The sequence below is a fragment of the Typopeltis vanoorti genome, chromosome 16 (assembly GCF_054136105.1).
Source record: "Typopeltis vanoorti isolate ZY-2024b chromosome 16, IOZ_Tvanoo_1.0, whole genome shotgun sequence".
NCBI classification, from domain to species: Eukaryota; Metazoa; Arthropoda; class Arachnida; order Uropygi; family Thelyphonidae; genus Typopeltis; species Typopeltis vanoorti.
The window spans coordinates 61,831,447-61,852,928 of NC_143564.1; the positions used below are offsets into that span (position 1 = coordinate 61,831,447).

Below are 21,482 nucleotides of genomic sequence, written 5' to 3' on the forward strand. Positions count from 1 at the left end.
AAAAACTAATCATCGCGACTCCTAAATATACTCCAAATCATTTCAAATTTTAAATTTTTTTTCGTAATATTGCAAAAACAATGAGAAGATACCTCATATGAAATTCAAAACATTTAAACTTTGCTATATTAAAATTCCTCTTTAAAGAATTTAAAAAAAAACAAAAAAAAAACATAAAAAGTAGTGTTTGTCTCTAGTACACCCACTCTCTAGCTGTATACTAGAGACTTAGTGTACTAGACTAGCATACCCAGTCTCTAGTTTTTGTAATAATGTGCAAACACCCTAACATGCACACACATAGTACACCTCTTTAGTTCAGTGGTTCTTAACTGGTGTTCCCTGGAACACTTGTGTTCTGCGAACTGGTTACAAGTGTTCCGCCGGTGAAAGATGTCACCTGACACAGTTCTGTCAGGTGACATTTGTAATTGACCAATACAAATGTCACCTGTCAGATTGGCTACTCTGAATAAAAATGTCAAGCGAATTATTTCCGTTATAACAGAACAATTAACAATATTGGAAGAAAAGATTTCAAGTTACTTTCCTTCCTTAAATACACACAATTATGACTGGATACGAAATTCATTTGGCACAGTTAATACATCAAGTTGTGAATTTTTGTTACAAAAAGAAGAAAATTAGTTACCTTGTCAACGGATCATACTCTAAAAATGAAATTCTCTGAAATAACTCTTGAGGAATTTTGGATTTTTGTCCAAGCTGAATACCCAGCTCTCTCCACAAGGGCACTAAAAATTTTGTTACAGTTTTCATCATCATATTCTTGTGAGCTCGGTTTCTCAATATTAACCCATATAAAAACTAAAAGGCGTGAAAGACTTACTAATATAGACAAGGAGATGAGAGTAGCTATATCACATATTAGACCTGATATTGCTGAAAGCCGACAAGCTCAAGTATCGCATTAAAGTAAGTTATATTTTTATTAAAAGTAACTCCATGCATATTTTTATTGTCAGTTTTATGACCCTAATGCTCTTGGTGTTCCCCAAATTTTTCTTATAATCAAAAGTGTTCCGTGACTTCGAAATGTTAAGAACCACTGCTTTAGTTTATAGTTATTCAACCTGGTCATGCCATGCTTAGTAGACTAAGAGCTAAATAATCTGGGAATAGCAGCATGAAGCAATGTAAAATACAGTAGCAGTAGAATCACCTGCTATTCATAGAATATTTATGATCTTTACACGACTAGCTTTAGTATTTCACTATTAAATGTCTTAATATTCAAAGAGACAAATACACACATCTTCATTAGTGCATTATAATTTTAAGATATAATGTTCCAATAGTTTGGGTTTCTAATCTTTGAGGAAAACTAATGAGTTTAAAAGACTGCTGCCAGGTCAGTGAAACCCATTAATAAGAAACAAAAGAATCTTTAAACATTGTGTTTTTAAGTAGTGTAATATCAAGGAAAATTACGTAGCAAAGTTAGTGAACATTTTGTGAACATAATGTCATACTACCAGTTATTTTAATTTCTCAATTGATTCAAAACAAAAAAGGTGGATAAATTCATAGAAGACTATAGAATCTCAAATATAATATATCATGATAAAGCAATTGACTAATTATATCAAACTAGTAGGAACCAAAGGAATAGTCTAGATAACAGAATGTTCATAATAAATTTCCTTTAGTATTAACATGTATGTATCTTGATGGAGTCTGAAGACTTACTGCAAAAGGCGCGTGCACGCACACACGCACACTATACCTTTACTGAAATTCATTTACTCACAATAATGCAAACCTCCAGCAAACCCATTCCACTTGTTTCACAACTCTCCAAGCAAAAAAAAAAAAGTCTGCATGTCTATTCTTACAGTATCAATTAATTACCTCAGGAGAGAAAATTAAGTCACGTCAGTCCTCTAATGAGCAGGGTATTGGTTACACACAGTAACAAAAACTATCTGCTACCTAAAAACATTCACAAACAGCCATGCTATATGACATCCAAAACATCCAAAAGACTGAATTTTAAGCCAGTCTTTTGGATGTTGAATAGAGATACTATCTACTTAACATATCACCGGTGTCATTGTCAACAGCTGGCAAGCAATTCATGCTCATAGACAGTAGTCATTGAATAAGAGATATAGTAATCTGCCATTTATCTGACCTTCAAAACAATGATCCTTCAATTAACTGACCTGACTTATGGCAGAGCACCATGTAATTGTTTTTCATTAATCTGATGCTTCAGTAATCAGAATGATAAGTTGCCTTTCCACTCTTGTCAGATAATCAAAAGATTACTGTACATTAAAGTTATCTAACATTGGTTGTATAACTTTTTTTTTTTTTTTCTGGATTATTATTAAGTGTGAATACAGGCAACTCTTTTTAGCAAATTCCATTATATGAAACTTGTTCATTGTAATAAACTACCAAAATGTTCCCACAGAGGCCTATAAGCAAAATGTTATTCTGTAGAAAATTGGCTGTAGCAAGCTGTTCACTATAACAAACTATTTCTGTACAGAACAGAAATTGCAAGTTCACTATTCAACTCTTACAATGCGATAGTGAGAGTTGAATAGTGAATTTTCTCTCCTGAGGTAATTAATTGATAGTGTAAGAATAGACATGCAGACTTTTTTTTTTTTTTTTTTGCTTGGAGAGTTGTGAAACAAGTGGAATGGGTTACTGGAGGTTTGCGTTATTGTGAGTAAACGAATTTCAGTAAAGGTATAATGGGTATAGTGTGTGTGTGCACGCCTTTTGCAGTAAGTCTCTTCAGACTCCATCAAGATATATACATGTTAATAGTAAAGGAAATTCATCATGAACCTTCCATTATCTAGACCATAGGTGGCCAACAACAGGCCCGTGGGCCACATGCAGCCCATAACGTGATTTGTGCAGCCTGCTGCAGGATAAAAACGTCACAAAGAAGCCAGCTGACTGATGGCCACCTTCAGGATTTGTTACGAATATCGTCATCATCGTTGAAAATCAACTTTGATGAACTTGTTGCCGCACATGAACGCCCACAGTGCACTCATTAAGTTGTTACATGTATAAAAAACCAGAAATATGTAATTAAGTTTAATTTAGCAACTTATATTTAAATCAATCAAGTATTTTATATTGTTCTCCCAGTAGTAAAATGATTTAACAAATATAGTAATTCAATACATATAACTATTGCCTTGAAAAAATGCAGAGTTTGTTTTTATTTAAGGTTCTGTCTAAAAGTGTGCGGCCCATGACGTTACCACTCATCATATATTGGTCCTCGTATAGAATGAAGTTGGCCACGCGTGATCTAGATTATTCCTTTGGTTCCTACTAGTTTGATATAATTAGTCAATTGCTTTATCATGATATATTATATTTGAGATTCTATAGTCTTCTATGAATTTATCCACCTTTTTTGTTTTGAATCAATTGAGAAATTAAAATAACTGGTAGTATTACATTATGTTCACAAAATGTTCACTACCTTTGCTACGTAATTTTCCTTGATATTACACTACTTAAAAACACAATGTTTAAAGATTCTTTTGTTTCTTATTAATGGGTTTCACTGACCTGGCAGCAGTCTTTTAAACTCATTAGTTTTCCTCAGAGATTGATAGAAACTCAAACTATTGGAACATTATATTTTAAAATTATAATGTACTAATAAAGATGTGTGTATTTGTCTCTTTGAATATTAAGACATTTAGTAGTGAAATACTAAAGCTAGTCATGTAAAGATCATAAATATTCTATGAATAGCAGGTGATTCTACTGTTACTGTATTTTACATTGCTTCATGCTGCTATTACCTATTTTACTACTTTTATGTTTTTACATGCAGAGTTAGATATTTCATTATTATTATCGTATTTCCACCAGGTGATAAGTCCATCTAGGATGATGATCTGAATTTTCTGAATTATCCAAATTCATGTTTAAATTAGATATATATGCATATTAAATTATGCCATGACATTATATGATATACACATATCATCTTCTATCAAATATGTTTGGGGTCATGTGTTTGTGAGGGAAAAACCAGAGTAACTCACTCATAACTCAAACTATTTATAGATGATTGTATCTGAAATATATTGTTTTACTATTCTAGTATGGGGCATGAGTTTTATTAACATTACATTAACTAAATGCTTTTATCCTTTTCTGTTTTAAATCATAAACCTAGTTTTGTTTTTCATTTTTTTTTTGTATTATGATATTTTTTCCATATTTAGGATCGCATAGATGGTGTTGTGATTCAAGCAAATCAGTTTGCTGAAAGGGGCCATTTTGATGCAGAGTCAATATTAGCTAAAGAAACTAGTTTAGTGCAGCGCTACAATGGTCTTCAACAACCTATGACAGCAAGACGTCAACGCCTTCAAGATTCTCTGAGGGTACAGCAACTTTTCAGGGATGTGGAAGATGAAGAATCATGGATAAGAGAAAAAGAGCCAATAGCTGCCTCCACAAATAGAGGTTAGGCAAGGTTAACATAGTTAAGAAGTTTGTGTTTCTTTTCATTTAATAGTAAAGCACCAGTTTTATATGTTTTTGGGGAACGATTAATGTTTTGAGTAAAGTAAAATGTTACATTTATGCATTAAGAGTAAAGTGTTTAGGTAGGAAAGTATGAAACTGATTAATGATTTTTAGATATTGTAACTGTGTAAGTACAGTTTTGAAGCAAGAAATAATAGGGTTATGAAAAGCTATCATTATAAGATCTGCTTGAAGATTATTCATTTTTCTAGTGTGCTCTTCAATCCATTATGACAGCTGCATTGCTTTTATCTTCCTTGATGTAATAATCTTTCTTTTTTTTTGCTATTATATAATTTTGAAATGCTTTTTTGAGGAGATTTAGCTTGGGAAAGGATGTTGGCCACATCTAGGAGGTATACTTTGGATTTCAATTCACTATGATTTCTAATTTAGACAGATTTAGATAAGCCTAAAAGTTATTCCCTCTACTGAGAGCATTGTCACTTACACTATTATTGACACTGTTGATAAACCATGCAGACTTTATATAGCTGTGGCTAGCAAGTTATGTACTGCTGGAGGTTTTTGATTTTGCATATATCTCCAGAATGATTCCAGTTTGTTCTCACTTTTTTCCATCTGCTTGCTATTTTGAACTAGTTAAAAGTATTTCATTAATGATCATTGTAGTTCATACTACAATATACTTAGAAATATACTTGCATATTATTAATTTCCTTATTAGAAATGCTTTTTTCAGGATGATATATCTGATTAGCTTGGAAAATGCTTTCAGGACACTTTCATAGATGAGCTTATTGATCTGGATTCAAATTTGTTGATGGGAGGAATTTAGTTTAGTTCTTTTCAGGCAAGTTCTGGTTGGTCTTATGCCAAAGTAGCAAGATTTTTCCATTTGGGAAACTGACTTTTTTCTCCAGCAAAAACAACAAACCCGTTTTGTGAAAACTAGTTTGTTTGATGATCCAGCCAGCAACTGGCTAAAAATGAGTTCATGAGATTATTATTATAATTATTATATGGGCACCTCCATGGAGTCTGATGATTCACTACTGGAGACACAATCTATCATACCTCTCCTTGAACCTAGTAACAGACAAAGCACTCGCAACTGACTCTGGCCACCCATTCTACTCATTCACAGCTCTCCAAGCAAAAAATCTAGTCTTCAAAACCCTACTGTTGTTGTTATGTACCATCCAGTCATTTTTGACTCTTGATGATCTTGTGAACAAAGGCTCTCCATCCCACTCGACCTCTTGTCCTTTCTTTCAGTAATTGTAAGTTGGTAAGTTCTTTTATGTTGTCCATCCAGCTCTTTTGTGGTCTTACTCTTCTCATTCCCTTAATCTTCGAAAACATAACTGCCTTCTCCAATGATTCATCAGCTTGCATAATATGACCAAAGTACATCAACTTCTGTTTAGCAATCATTGCTTCTGAGGAGCTTTCTGTCTTTATATTCTCTAAAACCTTCTTATTGTTCATCTTACATCCATAGGATTCTTAATCGTCTCCTCCACACCTATAACTCAAATGAATCAATTTGCTTTCTGTCGTTCTTAATAATCCAGCTTTCACATCCATACATTATTACTGGAAATGCCATTGCTTTGACAATTCTAACTTTCATGGCCTTACTCACACCTCTATCTTTCATAATTTTTGTCAGGTTTAATATTGCTTTTTTTTTCCCCATGACTATCCTTCTGAAATTCTCTTCTTCTTTCCATAATCCACCTCATGTTTCCTATTTGGTGTCTAGTTTTTCTACCTCTCTTAAGCCTGTGGCATTAAGAGAGTTGTTTTGTTCTTGTGGCATTTCTCTATTCACATATGGCTCCAACCTTTGTTGGATCACTTTCAGCATAACTTTACTTGCATGTGAAATTAAAGCAATAGTTATATATATCACACTCTCTGGTATTGGATTTTTTTTGGGATTGCAATCTCTAGGCTAGTATATTTTCTTCCAAATCTGTTGACATATTTCAGTCAATATATTCACCTTCATCCCCAGCTACTCTCAATAATTTCACTGACACACCATCAGCCCCAGGAGCTTTTCCTTTTGGCAGCTGTTCCATTGCTGATATGACTTCACTTTTTCATTATCATAGGTTCCTCAATAAATTCTCTCCTTTCAAATTCTCCTTCAATATTATTTTCTTTCTTCTACAAATTCTCTATATATCCTTTTCATCTTTCTTTCACTGCTTTTTCTTCCATCAGACATCTATCTGAATTATTTTTTACAACTTCTAATCTAGGGATAAACTTCCCTGTAACATCATTTATTTTTCTAAATAGATCTCTTGTTCTACCCGTAATATTGCTTTCTTCAATTTCCTTGTACCTTTTGTTTAGATGTTTTTTCCATATCTTTCCTAGCCTGTCTGGAAATCTGCACTCAATTGTCTAATCCTTTCTTTGTTTCTCTGAAGTTTCATTTTCTTCTTTCTTCTGTTATTTGAATAGCTTCTTCTGACAACCATTTACAATCTTTCTTTCTTATTGCTTTATTTAGTTCTAATTATCTTCCTGTCTTCTCCAAACTTTTTAATTTCTTTCTGACTTCTATTTGAAATGCTTCATTTAAGGATTTAAATCAAATCTGGCACTGTCCTTTTGTTTCTTCTTTGTCCTTAATTTCAATTTAACTTCAGCTATCAATAATTCATGATCTGTTCCATGATCTGCACCAGGTAGTGTTTGTTCTTCTTGAATAGCAAAATGCATTAAACTGATACCCATTATCTTTTGTCCACACTGATAGCCTATTTAAATCATCCTACAAGCTCTCCACATCTGCTTGATTAACTATTACTCTACCTAATTTCACATCATCAGCAAACAACTGAATATTTCCTTTAGGTTATTTCCTATATTATTTATGTACAAATTAAACAGTATCAGTTCCTGCACTGAACCTTTCAGCACACCACTAGTCACTTGATTCTGCCCCTCTATATACCACTTTTTGATATCTATCGAGCAGCCACTTCCTTATCCACTTAACCAGTGTCATATCCATCCTCATTTGTTCTAATTTGCGTAACAGACTTCCATGTGGTATTCTGCCAAATGCTGTTGTAAAATCCAGCAAAATCATTATGTAGCCATTTCCTTTATCCAACTTAGTTGTTACTCTATTATAACAAGTTAGTAAAATACTAAGACACAAAGCCATGTTGACCTTCATACAGTATCATATTTTTATTTACCCATTCTTGAATTCTCTTTTTGACCAATTTATGTAATACTTTTACCTCCACACCTGAGATACTGATTGGTATATAATTTGCTACTGCAGTCTTAGAACCTCACTTATGCAAAGGAATTATTTTGCCCTCTTTCCACTCCCTTGGAACTCTATCAGAGCCGAGACTTAAATTAAAGAGCCTAGTCAAAGGAATTGCCAGTTCCCTTGCACATTCTTGCAAAACCCTAGCTGATATCCCATCTAATTCCACAGCTGTATTAAAGCAGTAACCTCACTAGGATGATATACTCTTGCAAAGTGGTCACTCTTTCTCTATAAGTAAGAGGACGAATAGTCATTTTTGCTCTTACTCTTGCCACATAAAAAAGAACTCTTTGGGATTTCCTTTGGCCTGCACAGCTAGATTCTTTTTATAATTTGATTTTGCCTTCCTTGCCATGCTAGTCACTTTCTTGTCTGAGCCTTATATTGTTCGTGAATTTGCTGGTCACCTTTCTCTTTATATACCCGCCACAGCATTTTCTTCTTCTGTAGCTTATGCTTAATGATATTAGTCATCCATCTAATGCCTACCTGATTTACCCTCCTTACTTTAAGTATACAATTTAATACTGCTTCCTCTAGATGATCCTAAACTATATTCTATGCACTATCACCCTTCAGTGATTTATGCCATGGCACAGATTTAAGCTTCTTCTTAAGTTTGTCATAATCATCTGCCTTGTAGTTCCACATATACCCCTTCTTGACAGAATATTCCTCATGTTGTACAATCTCCCAAGTCAAGACCACATGGTCACTTTCACCAGTTGGAGACAATGTGGTCACCTTGGTTATAGATCGCTCTTCTGATCCTATGACCAGGTCCAATACTCTCCCCCCCCATCACATGCTGCTTTAAGTAATTATCTCTTAGTAGAAAGATAAATTTTATTTCCTTCCTGCCATGTGATCTTTCTTCCTTCCAGTCTATATCTCCATAGTTGAAGTCCCCCATAATAATCACTTGACTTGTACTCATTGTGCTAATTTGGTGATGCATGTCTTCCAGATCATCTGTAGAACTCTCTGGCCTATATCAACACCAACTATATATTTTGTCTTACTTGCCTTAATCTCACACCAGATTGTTTCAGATGAACAGCCACCCTCCCACTGATCTCCTATTCTTTTTGGCTGCAATTTATCTGCTATCATCAGCAGTACTCCTCTCTCCATTTCCAGATTATTCAGAAAACAACTACTGACCTAATTGGAAAAATAGAGTGAACAATGGTGATGATGATAGTACTGTGCTTTAATTGGCTTGAAATATTTTTATGTATTTATTCTAACAGACCATATGGGCCATTATCTTGGAATGGACCATTTTTATTTTATTTAAATTCCAAGTTTCTTGGAATTTTTATAATTAGGTCATTTTTATGAAATTTTAAACTTAAGATTACTTTATTATTTTTTTGCAATTTCTTTTCCAGATGTCTTTGTAGTCATGTTTTTTTTCATAAACAAGATAAAAACATGGCTAGAGGTCAGAACATAAATCCTGTTTATGACAGAGAAGTTTATAGATCTTTTTCTGTTGTTCCTGAATTACCATTGCTCATATAGCAGTTACAATGTCTTCTAAAAGTAATCCTGATGGTCTCTCAGATCATCATATCAAAATCTTGCATAATTGTGATTTATGTTCATTATTCACTTCAGTATGTTCATTTTGTTCGTGAAGATGACATTATGACAGGAATAGAGATGGAGGGATATGTAGTCTTTTGCAAAGACAGACAAAGCAAAGCAAAAAGGAGGAGTGTTATTGATGGTGGCAGAGGAGTTCTGCCCATCTAGGGTGGAGATGAAAGGAGCAATTACTGACAGTTGTTTTGAAACAGTATGGTTTGAAGAGGAGGTGGACAGGATAAAATGTTTAGTAGGGTGTTGCTATAGACCTGATAATGTAGAAGGCAGTGTTTAGACAAATTGGTCTCTGGCTAATAAGAAAAGGGTGATCGTTATGGGCGATTTCAATTATGGTAATATAGACTGGAATGAAGAGACAACATTAAGAACCAAAGAGAATGAATATCTTGAATTTTTAAGGGTTAACTACCTTAAGTAGTGCTTTTCAACTCAAGGTGAGTTAGTCGGTCTCATATGGAGGTAGAGGGTTTTTTTCTCCCTGAAACTCAGGTTTTTCATCCCTCACAACAGGCAAACCAGTCAGTAGAACACATGCAATTAACATACATAATACACTGACCTCATAGCCCGAGTTGCTTCAGTTGGCAGAGGCAATGACTAAGTGTATTCCAAAGGTATATGAGAGGTATATGAGAAATTGAGTAAATCTAAATAAACCAAACCATACCTTAAACAGTACATAACAGAGGCCACAAGTGGATTGAGGGTCTTGGATTTGATTATCCCATTAGAAGATATTGTTGTAAATGAAGTGTCACATCTTCCTCCAATTGGTGAAAGTGACCATGAAGTGATCACTTGGGTTCATGGCCAGACATATCAGGACTTTTGTGAGAAAGAGTTATATGTGGAACTATAAGGCAGGTGATTATAGCAAACTCAGGAGGCAGCTTGCAGTGATATTATGTGGAATCATGAATTGCATGGGAAGGTAATCAATGCTGCTTGGTCTCTACTTAGGAAGTATTTGGCAGAGGCAATGACTGAGTGTATTCCAAAGGTATATGAGAAATTGAGTAAACTCGATGTCACCACAGCCACAGGAGATTAAATAACATAGGTGTAAAATGTTATTTAAGATGACTGAAGAGGTGAAGCATGTGTTCTGGAAGAAAAAGTCATTGTGGAGTTGGCACAAGATAAGTGGAGATAATCAGATACATGAGGAATACAAGAGCAAGCAAGGAAGGTGACTCACTTAGTAAGGGTAGCAAAAGTGCAGTATGAGCAGCAGTTAACAATTAATGCTAAAAGAAATCCTAGGGAGTTTTTTTCAGTATGTGGCCAGTAGAAGAAGAATGATTATGGGAGGATGATGATGCCAGTGATAATGGGAGGATGATAAACACTGAGTACGATATAGTAGAGGTATTTAATAAATTCCTTAGTAGTTCATTAAAATATTCTATTCTTGTGCTTGTAACATAATGCAGAACTTGAGAGCAGTGGGAAAGGGGGAGGAACTAATGATGGTGAGGGAGCATGAGTTATATAAGAAAATTGAGTAAACTTGATGTCACCACAGCCATTGGATTTGATGGTATATCACCAAGTGTCTTGAGGGAATGTTCCAGAGAGTCAACATCTTTAACTTGCATTTTTAACCTGAGTCATAGATTAATTTAGGTTACAAAGGAATGGAAAGATGGCAGAATTATTCCACTTCATAAAAGGGATGGTAAGACTAAGGCTTCAAAATTATAGGCTAATCTGCTTTGTCTGGAGTTGTGGTCAAGGTGTTGGAGAAGCTAGTAAGGACAAGGATTCAGAACTGGGTTGACATCAATAGAATTCTCTTTAATGGACAGCATGGGTTTGCTAAAAGATGATCATGTTTTAGCAATCTTCTTACTTATTATAACAAGGCGATGAATGCATTAGACAAGGGGAATGCATATACAGTAGTATATTTAGATTTTGCAAAGACTTTAGATAGATTGCCACATGACAAACTAGTAGTTAAATTGGAACAAGTGGGGGTTGGATAGATTAGTTCATTGGATCAGAGATTGGCTATGTGATAGGTATCAGCAGGTTGTATATGAAGGAATGATATCCGAGAGAAGAGCAAAGTCACTAGTGGTGTGTGCCAGGGGGGTCTGTTTTAGGGGGTTGTTTATTTTGTATGTAAATGATATCAGAAAGGGCTTAAATGGTGATATACAGTTGCTTGTAGATGATTCAAAGTTGGGGAGCATTATGAGAAGTAGAGCAGATGTTGTAGCTTTGCAAGAGGACCTAAATAGACTGTCTGAATGGGCAAGTGTGTGGGCATGTCAGTTTAATGTTGCAAAGTGTAAGGTTTTAAAATTTGGAAAGCAAAGATGGGATGCAGAGTATAGGACTGGTGGGGATATTTTGGAGGAGGTGGAGGAGATGAAGACTTTGGGATTTGGGGGTTGTGGAACTTGAAATTTAGTGGACATTTTTCTAAAATTGTGAGAATGACACAGCAGAGTATGGGAATGATGCACAGGACACTGACATTTAGAAGTAAGGATGTTTTAATTGTATTGTACAGGACTTTGATCAGGCCACATATGGATCACTGTGCACAGATTTAGTTGTCAAGTTTTCAAAAGGATGATGAGATGTTGGAAAGGGTTCAGAGATGATTGACTAAGTTGGTTTCTGGTCTCTGGAACGTGGAATATGAGGACAGATTGACAGATTGCAAATTACAGAGCCTAGTGGATAAAAGGAAGAGGAGAGACATGATTGAGACCTATAAGTTGATGAGGAGTAATTATTAGATTAATGTAGATAAAATTTTTCATAGAATATCTGGAGATGGGGAAGAACGAGAGGCCATTCCTGGAAGCTGTATAAGGTGGGGTTGAGAAAGGGGGGGGGTGTGGAGTAGATTTTTTTACACGGAGAGTGGTAGGTGATTAGAATGCATTGCCTGAGAGTGCGGTGAGAGTGGGACCTCCTACAATGAGTCTCTTGACTCCATGGTGGTCTGCTGCTGAGGTTGATAATTTTTTATGGTATTATGCATAGTGAGTGAAGATTTCATAAATTTAAGATTTAAGTTTTGTTATATATAAGATAATTAAAAATGAAGCACGCACACACACACATACTCATGCACACGTGCATTTGTTTGCATTTATTAATGCAATTGTATGCTTCGTATCATCAGAACTGCCATGTGGATATGCAATGGCCATACAAAGGAGACTTCAGCATATTTTTAGTAGTTTACTTGCTTAATGTATGTTGTAATTCTTATGGGTTTACATAGAAATAACATTGCACATATATTATTGTATGTTTGTTTATAGTAGTGTCCTTATGCCTTGCACCCTTACAATGTACAAGCATAGTAGTAGTAGTAATGGCAGCCATTTTGTCACTCGAGTTTTGCTTTATGCATATTAGGAGTGCTATTTAGAACAGCTGTTCACTGGGTAACAAGAACACCAGCAAGAAGGGGAGAGCTGGAAAGAAGAAAAAACTTCTGACTAGAAGTTTTTTCTTCTAGTCAGAAGAAAAAGAGCTTCATCATCATTATTTTTATTACCAAAACTTCCGTGGAGTTAATATTCATCACAGGAGGCTTTGCTTAACCAGCAACTCTGTCACATTGAACCTTAAACTCATTCATACTACAGTGGATGTGTGCTTACCACGATTCATTGAAACCAAAAGAAAAAAAATATCATAATAAGCAAATTTCATGATTGGTTAGCAATGGGGACCAGATTTTTTTTTTTCCTAATAAAATTATCTAGATTGTTTTTATGTTGCTAATTATAAAGATATATAGATGGTATTTTAATAAAGAATATGTTAATAAAACGAGTTCATACCCTGCCTTTTTCAAGAAATTGTGGAAAAATAAACTATAAATTACAATTTAGTAAAACAACAACAAAAAATAAATTAAACCAAAATTTAAATGAAAAAAATGTATTTTTTGGAAACCTATGGGGGAAAAAAAAAAAAAAAAAAAAATATATATATATATATATATATCTGTTAATGCCCTTTATTCCTTATAGGAAATAGGCAAGGCCATTTTTAGCCCTATCTAACTTTTTTGAAGACTGAGAGAGCAGTTAAAATAAATAAATAAATATTATCAGTTGTTTATTTTTTAACAAGATATATTAGGACACAGAAAACATAAGTGAATAATTAATTTATTAACTTATTGCTGATATTTTGCTGGTGTTATAACCAGCATCTTCAGAGCACAAAAACACTGTTTGTCATAATACGCTAGACTATAACAACATGGTGGTGTAATCACCAGACTGGTTAAACAAAATTGTAGCAGCAACACAAAGACTAGAGTCCTGACATTGGCACCCTCTATATGAAAAAAAAAAAAAATTGCAGCTATCACATAAGACTAGAGTCCTAAACAGAGAAAAAAAAACTGGTACTAGTGTTTTCTTAAGATGACTGTCTCCCAGATTTTAGGCAAATTTATACAGCCATATTTGTTGAGATTTGGAGTGTGTTTCAGGGCTTCTGTTGCCTCTAAGAACAATCTCTCTGACTTGTAAGAGCTTTTGTGCAGTACTTTTGTGTTCTTCCAGTTGATCCTGTGTGCAGGGGTATCCAGAATATGGTCTGCTAGGCCCAACTTGCCATAGTGATAATGCCGGATGTATCTTTTGTGTTTGTTGTTGCGGATGTTCACAGTTCTTCCTGTTTGACCGTAGTAAGCTTGCTTACATGAGCAGGGTACTTCGTAGACTCCTGAATGTGATAAAGGGGGAATGCTGTCCTTGGGTGAATGGATAAGGGTTGCTAATTTGCTCCACGGTTTGAATGTGGTGCGTAGTTCATGTTTATTAAGAATTTTTGAAATCTTTTCGGATGTACCTTTAATGTATGGGATGCTGACTGTTTTGTTGTAGTTCTCTGTGGTGGATAGTGGGAGGGGTTTCTTAGGAGCGTTTAGTATTTTGTTTATCTTATGGAGATTATAGCCATTGGCCAAGAAGGTGTGGCGTAGGTGAGCCAGTTCAGCAACAAGAGTGTTGTCATCAGAACAGATTGCTCTCACTCTGTGGGTTAGTGTTTTTAAAATGCCATATTGTTGAGAAGGGTGATGGTGTGATTGTTTGTGTAAATATCTCCCTGTATATGTGGGTTTTCTAAAAACCGAAAATGATAGGGAACCATCTGGAAGATGTGTGATAAGTGTATCCAGGAAGGACAAACAATTATTAGCTTCCAGTTCCATTGTAAAGTGGATTTTGGATGTTGGCTATTTAAATGCGCTAAGAATGTTTTCAATGTCTCTGGGCCATGTGGCCAAATAGCAAGCACATCGTCAACATAGCATAGCCAAAGTGTTGGTTTTGAGAGCGGCTTATTGATTGCTAGTTTTTCCAGGTGTTCTATGTAAAAGTTGGCTAAAGGGGAGGGGATCCCATAGCTGTCCCATCTAATTGTTTGTATATTTTCCCTTTCCATGTAAAATAACCTGCCTGTACTGTGAATTTAAATAGCTGAAATATATCAGGGAGGAAGTGTGACTTTAGTAGATTGAGGGTTTCTATTAGTGGTACATTTGTGAATAGTGAGGTGATATCAAAGCTTACTATTAAGTCTGAGCTTTTTAGGGTATGGTGTTGTAAGACGCTTTTTAGGTGGGCTGCATTTTTGACAAAGGAGGGAGAATTGTTTGTGAGGGTGGCTAGTAGCTTAGCTAAATGTCTAGCCAGTTTGTATGTGGGACTATTTATACTGTACACAATTGGGCGTAAGGGTGTACCTTGTTTGTGAATTTTTGGTGCTCCATAAATCCTAGGTGTTTTAATATGGAAGGACTTAAGTTTGTTTTAAAAAAAGTCACTTCCTGTGTCTTTGGGCCAGGAAGTGACTTTTTTTCAATAATTTACGTGCCTTATTCTTTTGTGTGTTGGTGGGATTGCGATCTATAATTTTATATGTTGACTGATCTTGTAACAGTGTGTGTGCATTTTGTTTTCATATTCTGTCATGTCCATCACCATGGTTGCATTCCCTTTGTCTGCTTTTGTTATGATAATCTGGCTATTATTCTGTAGCTCTTTTATCCTGCATAAGGAAATCACTGATTTCCTTATGCGGGATATTATTTTTGGGAGGCTTTGATTTGATTAGGGGATTTTGATTTGAGCCGGGAGTTGTGGCGGTCTCTTGTAATCCAGCTTCTTGGAGGCTTGAATAGGAGGATGGTTTGAGAACTGGAGTTCTGTTTCGCAACGTTCCTGTGTCGATCGGATGTCCGCACTAAGCACGGCGTCAATATGGTAACTTGGAGGGAGCTCAGGGTTACCAGGTTGAGTGACGAGATGCGAACCAGCCCAGGGCGGGAACGCAGCAGGACTTGCCTGTGTAGCTCAGTGGATGTGGCGTTTGCATACCACGGCGCTTGGCCGCACGAAGGAAGACTTGGTTTCGAGTCTAGTCGGCGACTACAGGAAATTTTTCTAAGCCTTTTTTCGACCGGTTCCCGAGTTAGTCGATCTCTGGCATGGGCAAGCGGGTTTTCCTCCCAGAAACTCGCGTTTTTCGTCCCGTAAACTCAAGAAAATCGACCGTAGAACCCACACCATTTCAGACATTAAATATATTGTGTTAGGGACCACGATATGGCGGCACATTTGAGCCGTCTCTCTTCACTGTGTACCACTTAATTAGTGATAGCCTTGGGCCATCTATCTCTGATTGGTACCAGTGGAGATTGAACTGCCCACTCAGTCTCCAAAAGTTAGATAGGGCTAAATTGCCTCGCCTACTCCCATATACGGGAATAAAAAGGCTTTAGCTGATTTAGCTGATTTGATTAGGATGTTGGCCACATCTAAACGTATGTTGTTGGCTATTGTTGGAGGCAGGTCGTATATTCCCCATTCGATGGACGCCATTATTTCGGCTTTTGGAACTGGTTTAGGAGTCACGGCAAAATTGTGCCCTCGACTTAAGCACTAGTGGCTTCTTTGCTTAAGGTGAGCGAAGATAAATTTGCCTAAAATCTGGGAAAACAGTCATCTTAAGAAAAAACTAGTACCAGTTTTTTTTTCTCTGTTTAGGACTCTAGTCTTATGTGATAGCTGCAATTTTTTTTTTTTTTTTCAGATAGAGGGTGTCAATATCAGGACTCTAGTCTTTGTGTTGCTACTACAATTTTGTTTAACTAGTCTGGTGATTGCACCACCATGTTGTTATAGTCTCACGTATTGTGACAAACTGTGGTTTTGTGCTCTGAAGATGCTGGTTATAACACCAGCGAAATATCAGCAATAAGTTAATAAATTAATTATTCACTTATGTTTTCTGTGTTCTAATATAAAAAATAAACAACATGTACGACGAACACATAAGTCTGTCCACACATTTAAATATTATCAGTGATGTTTGCTATTCTAGTTGGCTGGTGGAAGGATTGTTTACCATTCAGAATAGCAACAAACATCTGACTTTTCTGCAAAGTCAAAACCTATAATAAAATACCCAGTCTTGCCATTTGTCATGAGAAGAATGTCTCGTAGTAGTACATTGAGATGTAAAGTATGGATGAAGGCGACTCTACTATTGCACTTGAAGATGCAGGATGTTCTTATGAATAAGCTCTGGATTTTCAGTTGCTAGTTATGAGTGTAACTTATTTGATAACCAACAGAGACGAATGATTTTGTGAGAGATCTGAATCTTTCTAAATACAAGACTGCAGTTTTATAGTTAGACAAGCAACATTGGAACTTCCTCAAAAGGAGGCACAAAAATCACTTGATTTGAAAGCATCGACAAAATTCAAAAAAATTTTTTTTCTATGAGTACTGACCTTTTATTTTTATTATTATTATTATTATTATTGTTCCGGGAAACTCCAAGGAGTCGACAGACTCATCGAGGGAGGCCCTAACATCATGTCAAGAACAACTATTCAACATTCACACAGTATCTATCATACCTTGCCTTGAACTCATTCACGGTCGTAGCACCCACAACAGACTCTGGAAGCTTATTCCACTCATTTACCACTCTCCAAGTAAAGAACCTAGCTCTAACACCCTTGTCAACCACGCTCTTGCCCAGCTTCCATGCATGGCCCCTAGTCCTCCCACCACCAGTCATATTTTCAAAAATATCTTCTGGATCAATCTTATAAAAACCCTTCAGTAATTTGAATGTCTCAATCATATCACCCCTCCTCCGCCTATCGTCCAATTTCTGCAACCCACAAATCTTCAACCTATTCTCATAAGGTTCATTCCACAGACCTGCTGTCATCTTGGTCACTCGTCTCTGGACCCTCTCCACTTCCTCCCCATCACGAAGAAACCCTGGTGCCCATAGCTGGGCACAGAAGTCCAGATGGGGTCTTATCAAGGCTCGATACAGAGGAACAACAACTTGTTCGTCTCTGCATGTTAAAGTATTTTTCAGAAGCCAAGTGATTTGGTGAGCTGTTTTAGTTACTTTTGCAATGTGCCCCCTAAACTTCAACTCCCTATCCACCAACACTCCCAAATCCCTGGCCTCATCAATCTCCTGGAGTATGGTTCCACCAATGCGATATACTGCTGCTATTCTTTTCACCCCAAAGTGCATAACCTTACACTTTGCCACATTAAATTGACATCCATTTTTCCTAGCCCAGTCCTCCAAACTATCCAAATCATCCTGTAAAATTTTGACATCCTGTGCACTCACAATTGCTCTACCCAACTTTGCATCATCAGCAAACAAGTGAACACTTCCTCTCAGATCCTTTCCAATATCATTGATGAACAAATTGAAAAGCAGTGGTCCAAGAACAGAGCCCTGTGGCACTCCACTAGTCACAAGACGTCTTTTACACTCCACTCCTGAATAAACCACTCTTTGATATCTCTCCTTCAACCACCCTCCTATCCATCTCACCAACCCTTTATCTATACCCATCTGCTCCAGTTTACTGATTAGGGTTCCATGTGGTATCCTATCAAAGGCCTTGGCAAGGTCCAGTAGTATCACTGTAAACCCATTACCCGTATCCAGTTCAGCCGTCACTGTGTTATAAAACGTGAGCAAGTTACTGAGGCATGATCTACCCTTCACAAAACCATGTTGTCCCCCATACAATATCCCATTTTCATCTATCCAATCCTGTATTCTTTTCTTGACTAATTTCTCTAAGACCTTGACAATGATGATTCCTGATATGCTAATCGGTCGGTAATTTACAACAGCAGTCTTGGAACCACCTTTATGCAGTGGAACTATTTTCCCCTCTTTCCACCCGCTCGGGACTAACCCAGACCCAAGACTCAAATTAAACAAAATGGTCAAGGGTACTGACAATTCTTTAGCTGCTTCTCGTACAACACGAGCTGGTATACCATCCAATCCCACAGATGTATTGACATTGAGGTTATGCAATAGACTACTCACCTCCACTTCATTAACCACAATTCCCGTATAATCTACTGGTTTATTCGTTTCTGCAATGTCACCACCTGGATGATATACTTTTGCAAAGTGCTCACTCAGTAACTCAACTATCTCAACTGATTCAGTTATCTCCCTACCATCGGCATTCTTTAAAATCAATCTGCCATGTACATTTTTCCTTTTATTTATTTTGCAATAATTGTAATGGAATAATGTTAGTACCTGGGAGAAAACATGATTCCAGTGCATGGCATTGTTTTATAGTTGAATTGAAGAACTTGAAGGGTGCTTCTACACACTGAAAATAAATATTACACTGTTCCTGTAGCATATGATATCCATATGAGAATGTGACTTTGCTTCTTAAATATGTTAAATGGATGAACACAGATGGAACATTTGCAATCTCAGAGTGACAGCAGTTTTAATGAGCATGGGACTAAGTTTTATGAAATTTTTTGTTTTTTAATGTATGAGGGGGGCTAAAAAGTTCTGATCAGCACCTAGAACAAAAATGATATTAAAGCAACTGATATAATAACCACAAGAAAAAATATATCTAAAACCCTTTAACCTCATGTTTCATCAAATTGCAATAATTTGTTCTTTTTCTTTTAGAAATTATGAGCCACTTTAATATCATTTTTGTTCTAGGTGTTTATTAGAACTTTTCTGCACCCCCCCCATTGTAAATGAGACAGTTGAGCTCTCTCACTTGCATAAAAGTAGCAAGTGAGATTTGGTGCTAGTGGAGAAAAGTGTTTTACATTCTGCTCTTAGGAAGTGGAGAATTTGTAGTCCATTTGGTAATGATAATTTCCTTTGGTTTGAAATACTTGAGTTTGAATTTTTTGAATTCAGAAAAGCCCTCGTAAATCATTACAAGGGCTTTTCAGCTGAAGGCAGGTTACCAGTGAATTATATGAATTATATCTGTTGTTTATTAATCATGTGCTTATTTTGATTGCCGCCACTTTATGGTCTCAAATTATTTTCTCTCTCCTCTTATACATATATGGCCTACTCTTATTAATCTCAAATCCTGTTTGTAGTTTTTGTGATGACATCAGCCTTCATTCATCTTTTTCATTTACAAATACTGTAGTGCTCAAACATTTCAGTATTTCAAACACTACTCAACATTTCAAACACTTCTCAATGGAGTGGCAAAGTCACTCCATTGAGAAGTTGAACCTTGTTGAACTTTTCTAAACAAGCAAGAAGTCAAGACTGTGAACACGGTTCACAGTCTTGACTTCTTTCTAAAAAGAAAGAACTGTTTAAGTAATTAAGAACAATTAGGTAATACTCAGTTTTCCTAGCAAGATTACAGTTTGCTTCTTGTAATGATTTACAGTGTAACTTTCCTGGCACAAACACACCACATTCATGATCCCTCTCATTCTTTAAAAACAATTAAAAAAAAAAAATCCTTCAAGATGCTAATTCTCATCTGTACAACTGCTAATGCTATAGGTGAGATAACGAATGATCAAGAAGACAGTTCAAATGATGCCTCTCTCACCCATCCCCCAGGCATTCTCAATCAGTTTCTCAAAGACATTGTATCTGCATTGTGCTTTTTCTTATAGTTTTGTGTGTGTGTTGTTCAACCAAACTGGCCACCGTCTTTCTTCCACATTCTTTTAAGCCTGTAAAAACACAAATAACTGCTGCCCATGGTCAATTCTAGCTCTTCATGCTTACCATACCAACTTCTCATTCTTCTCTTTGATTCCATCTGTTCAAGAAACATATCAACAGGTTCCTTCTTTATCTTTATTGATATGCTTGGCCCTGATGTACAATAGATATTTCAACATCTTGTGTGGGTGGGTCTAAATGTTAAAAAAAAAAAAAAACCAGTTCTCATGCTCTCAAGTTTTTTCCTATAAGGAAAAGAGATTGGATGGTAGCTTTTAATGGCTTTTGTATTAAAGACTGCATTTCTGTCATCTTTACCTGAGTGATGATGATGAACAGCCTATTTTTCTACCCACTGCAGGGTGAAGGCCTCTCCCATTGAGGGAGGTTTGGGTCTACTTCTCCCATGGTGACCCAGTCCATATTGGGAGAGTGGGGTGAATGAACCCCTACGCGGGATTCGAACCCGCAGCCTCTTGGCTGAAGAGCAGACATGATAACCACTTGTGCCGGCCTTTACCTGAGTATCCATTCTTAATACAAGTTTTGCTCATTCTTCTTTCTTTACACAATTATTTACTATTATTCATCTGAACAGCAGAAATTTTAACAATTCATTATGCATAAAGAAAGTAAAAGAATGGTAATAGTTTATTTTGTTTTGAAGCAGTAACATTATTTAAAATAGGGGACTGTAAAAATTATTAAAAATATCAGATGAGACTCTTTTGAAAAATGTTCTGAGAATATGATTATTTTTCTAAATAAGTTTGAATAAGTTTTTTAAATAATTAAAAAAAAATATTATTTAGGTAGAGATCTAATTGGAGTTCAGAATTTAATTAAGAAGCATCAAGCTGTTCTAGCAGAAATTAACAACCATGAGAATCGCATCAGAGCTGTTGGTCAGGTGGGAGAAGAAATGATTCATGAGGGTGAGTAGAAACAGAAAATTATGTGTTACTTTTTTTTACTTAAATGTGAATGTAATGATGTAAATTTTTCATGTAGTACTATCATATCC

General features: G+C 36.0%; 1 protein-coding gene and 1 non-coding gene across 2 annotated transcripts in view; both read left to right on the forward strand.

The window, feature by feature from the left end:
* alpha-Spec (alpha spectrin) overlaps window positions 1-21,482 on the forward strand; it is a 509,808-nt gene that overhangs the window by 205,497 nt on the left and 282,829 nt on the right. Inside the window, exons 19-20 of the mRNA XM_090406229.1 lie at window positions 4,239-4,482; window positions 21,271-21,393. Of these exons, the coding sequence (XP_090262355.1) occupies window positions 4,239-4,482; window positions 21,271-21,393 (367 nt within the window). The remainder of the gene's footprint in view (window positions 1-4,238; window positions 4,483-21,270; window positions 21,394-21,482) is intronic.
* LOC150098067 (signal recognition particle RNA) lies at window positions 15,554-15,845 on the forward strand. Its single transcript, XR_016549625.1, has one exon.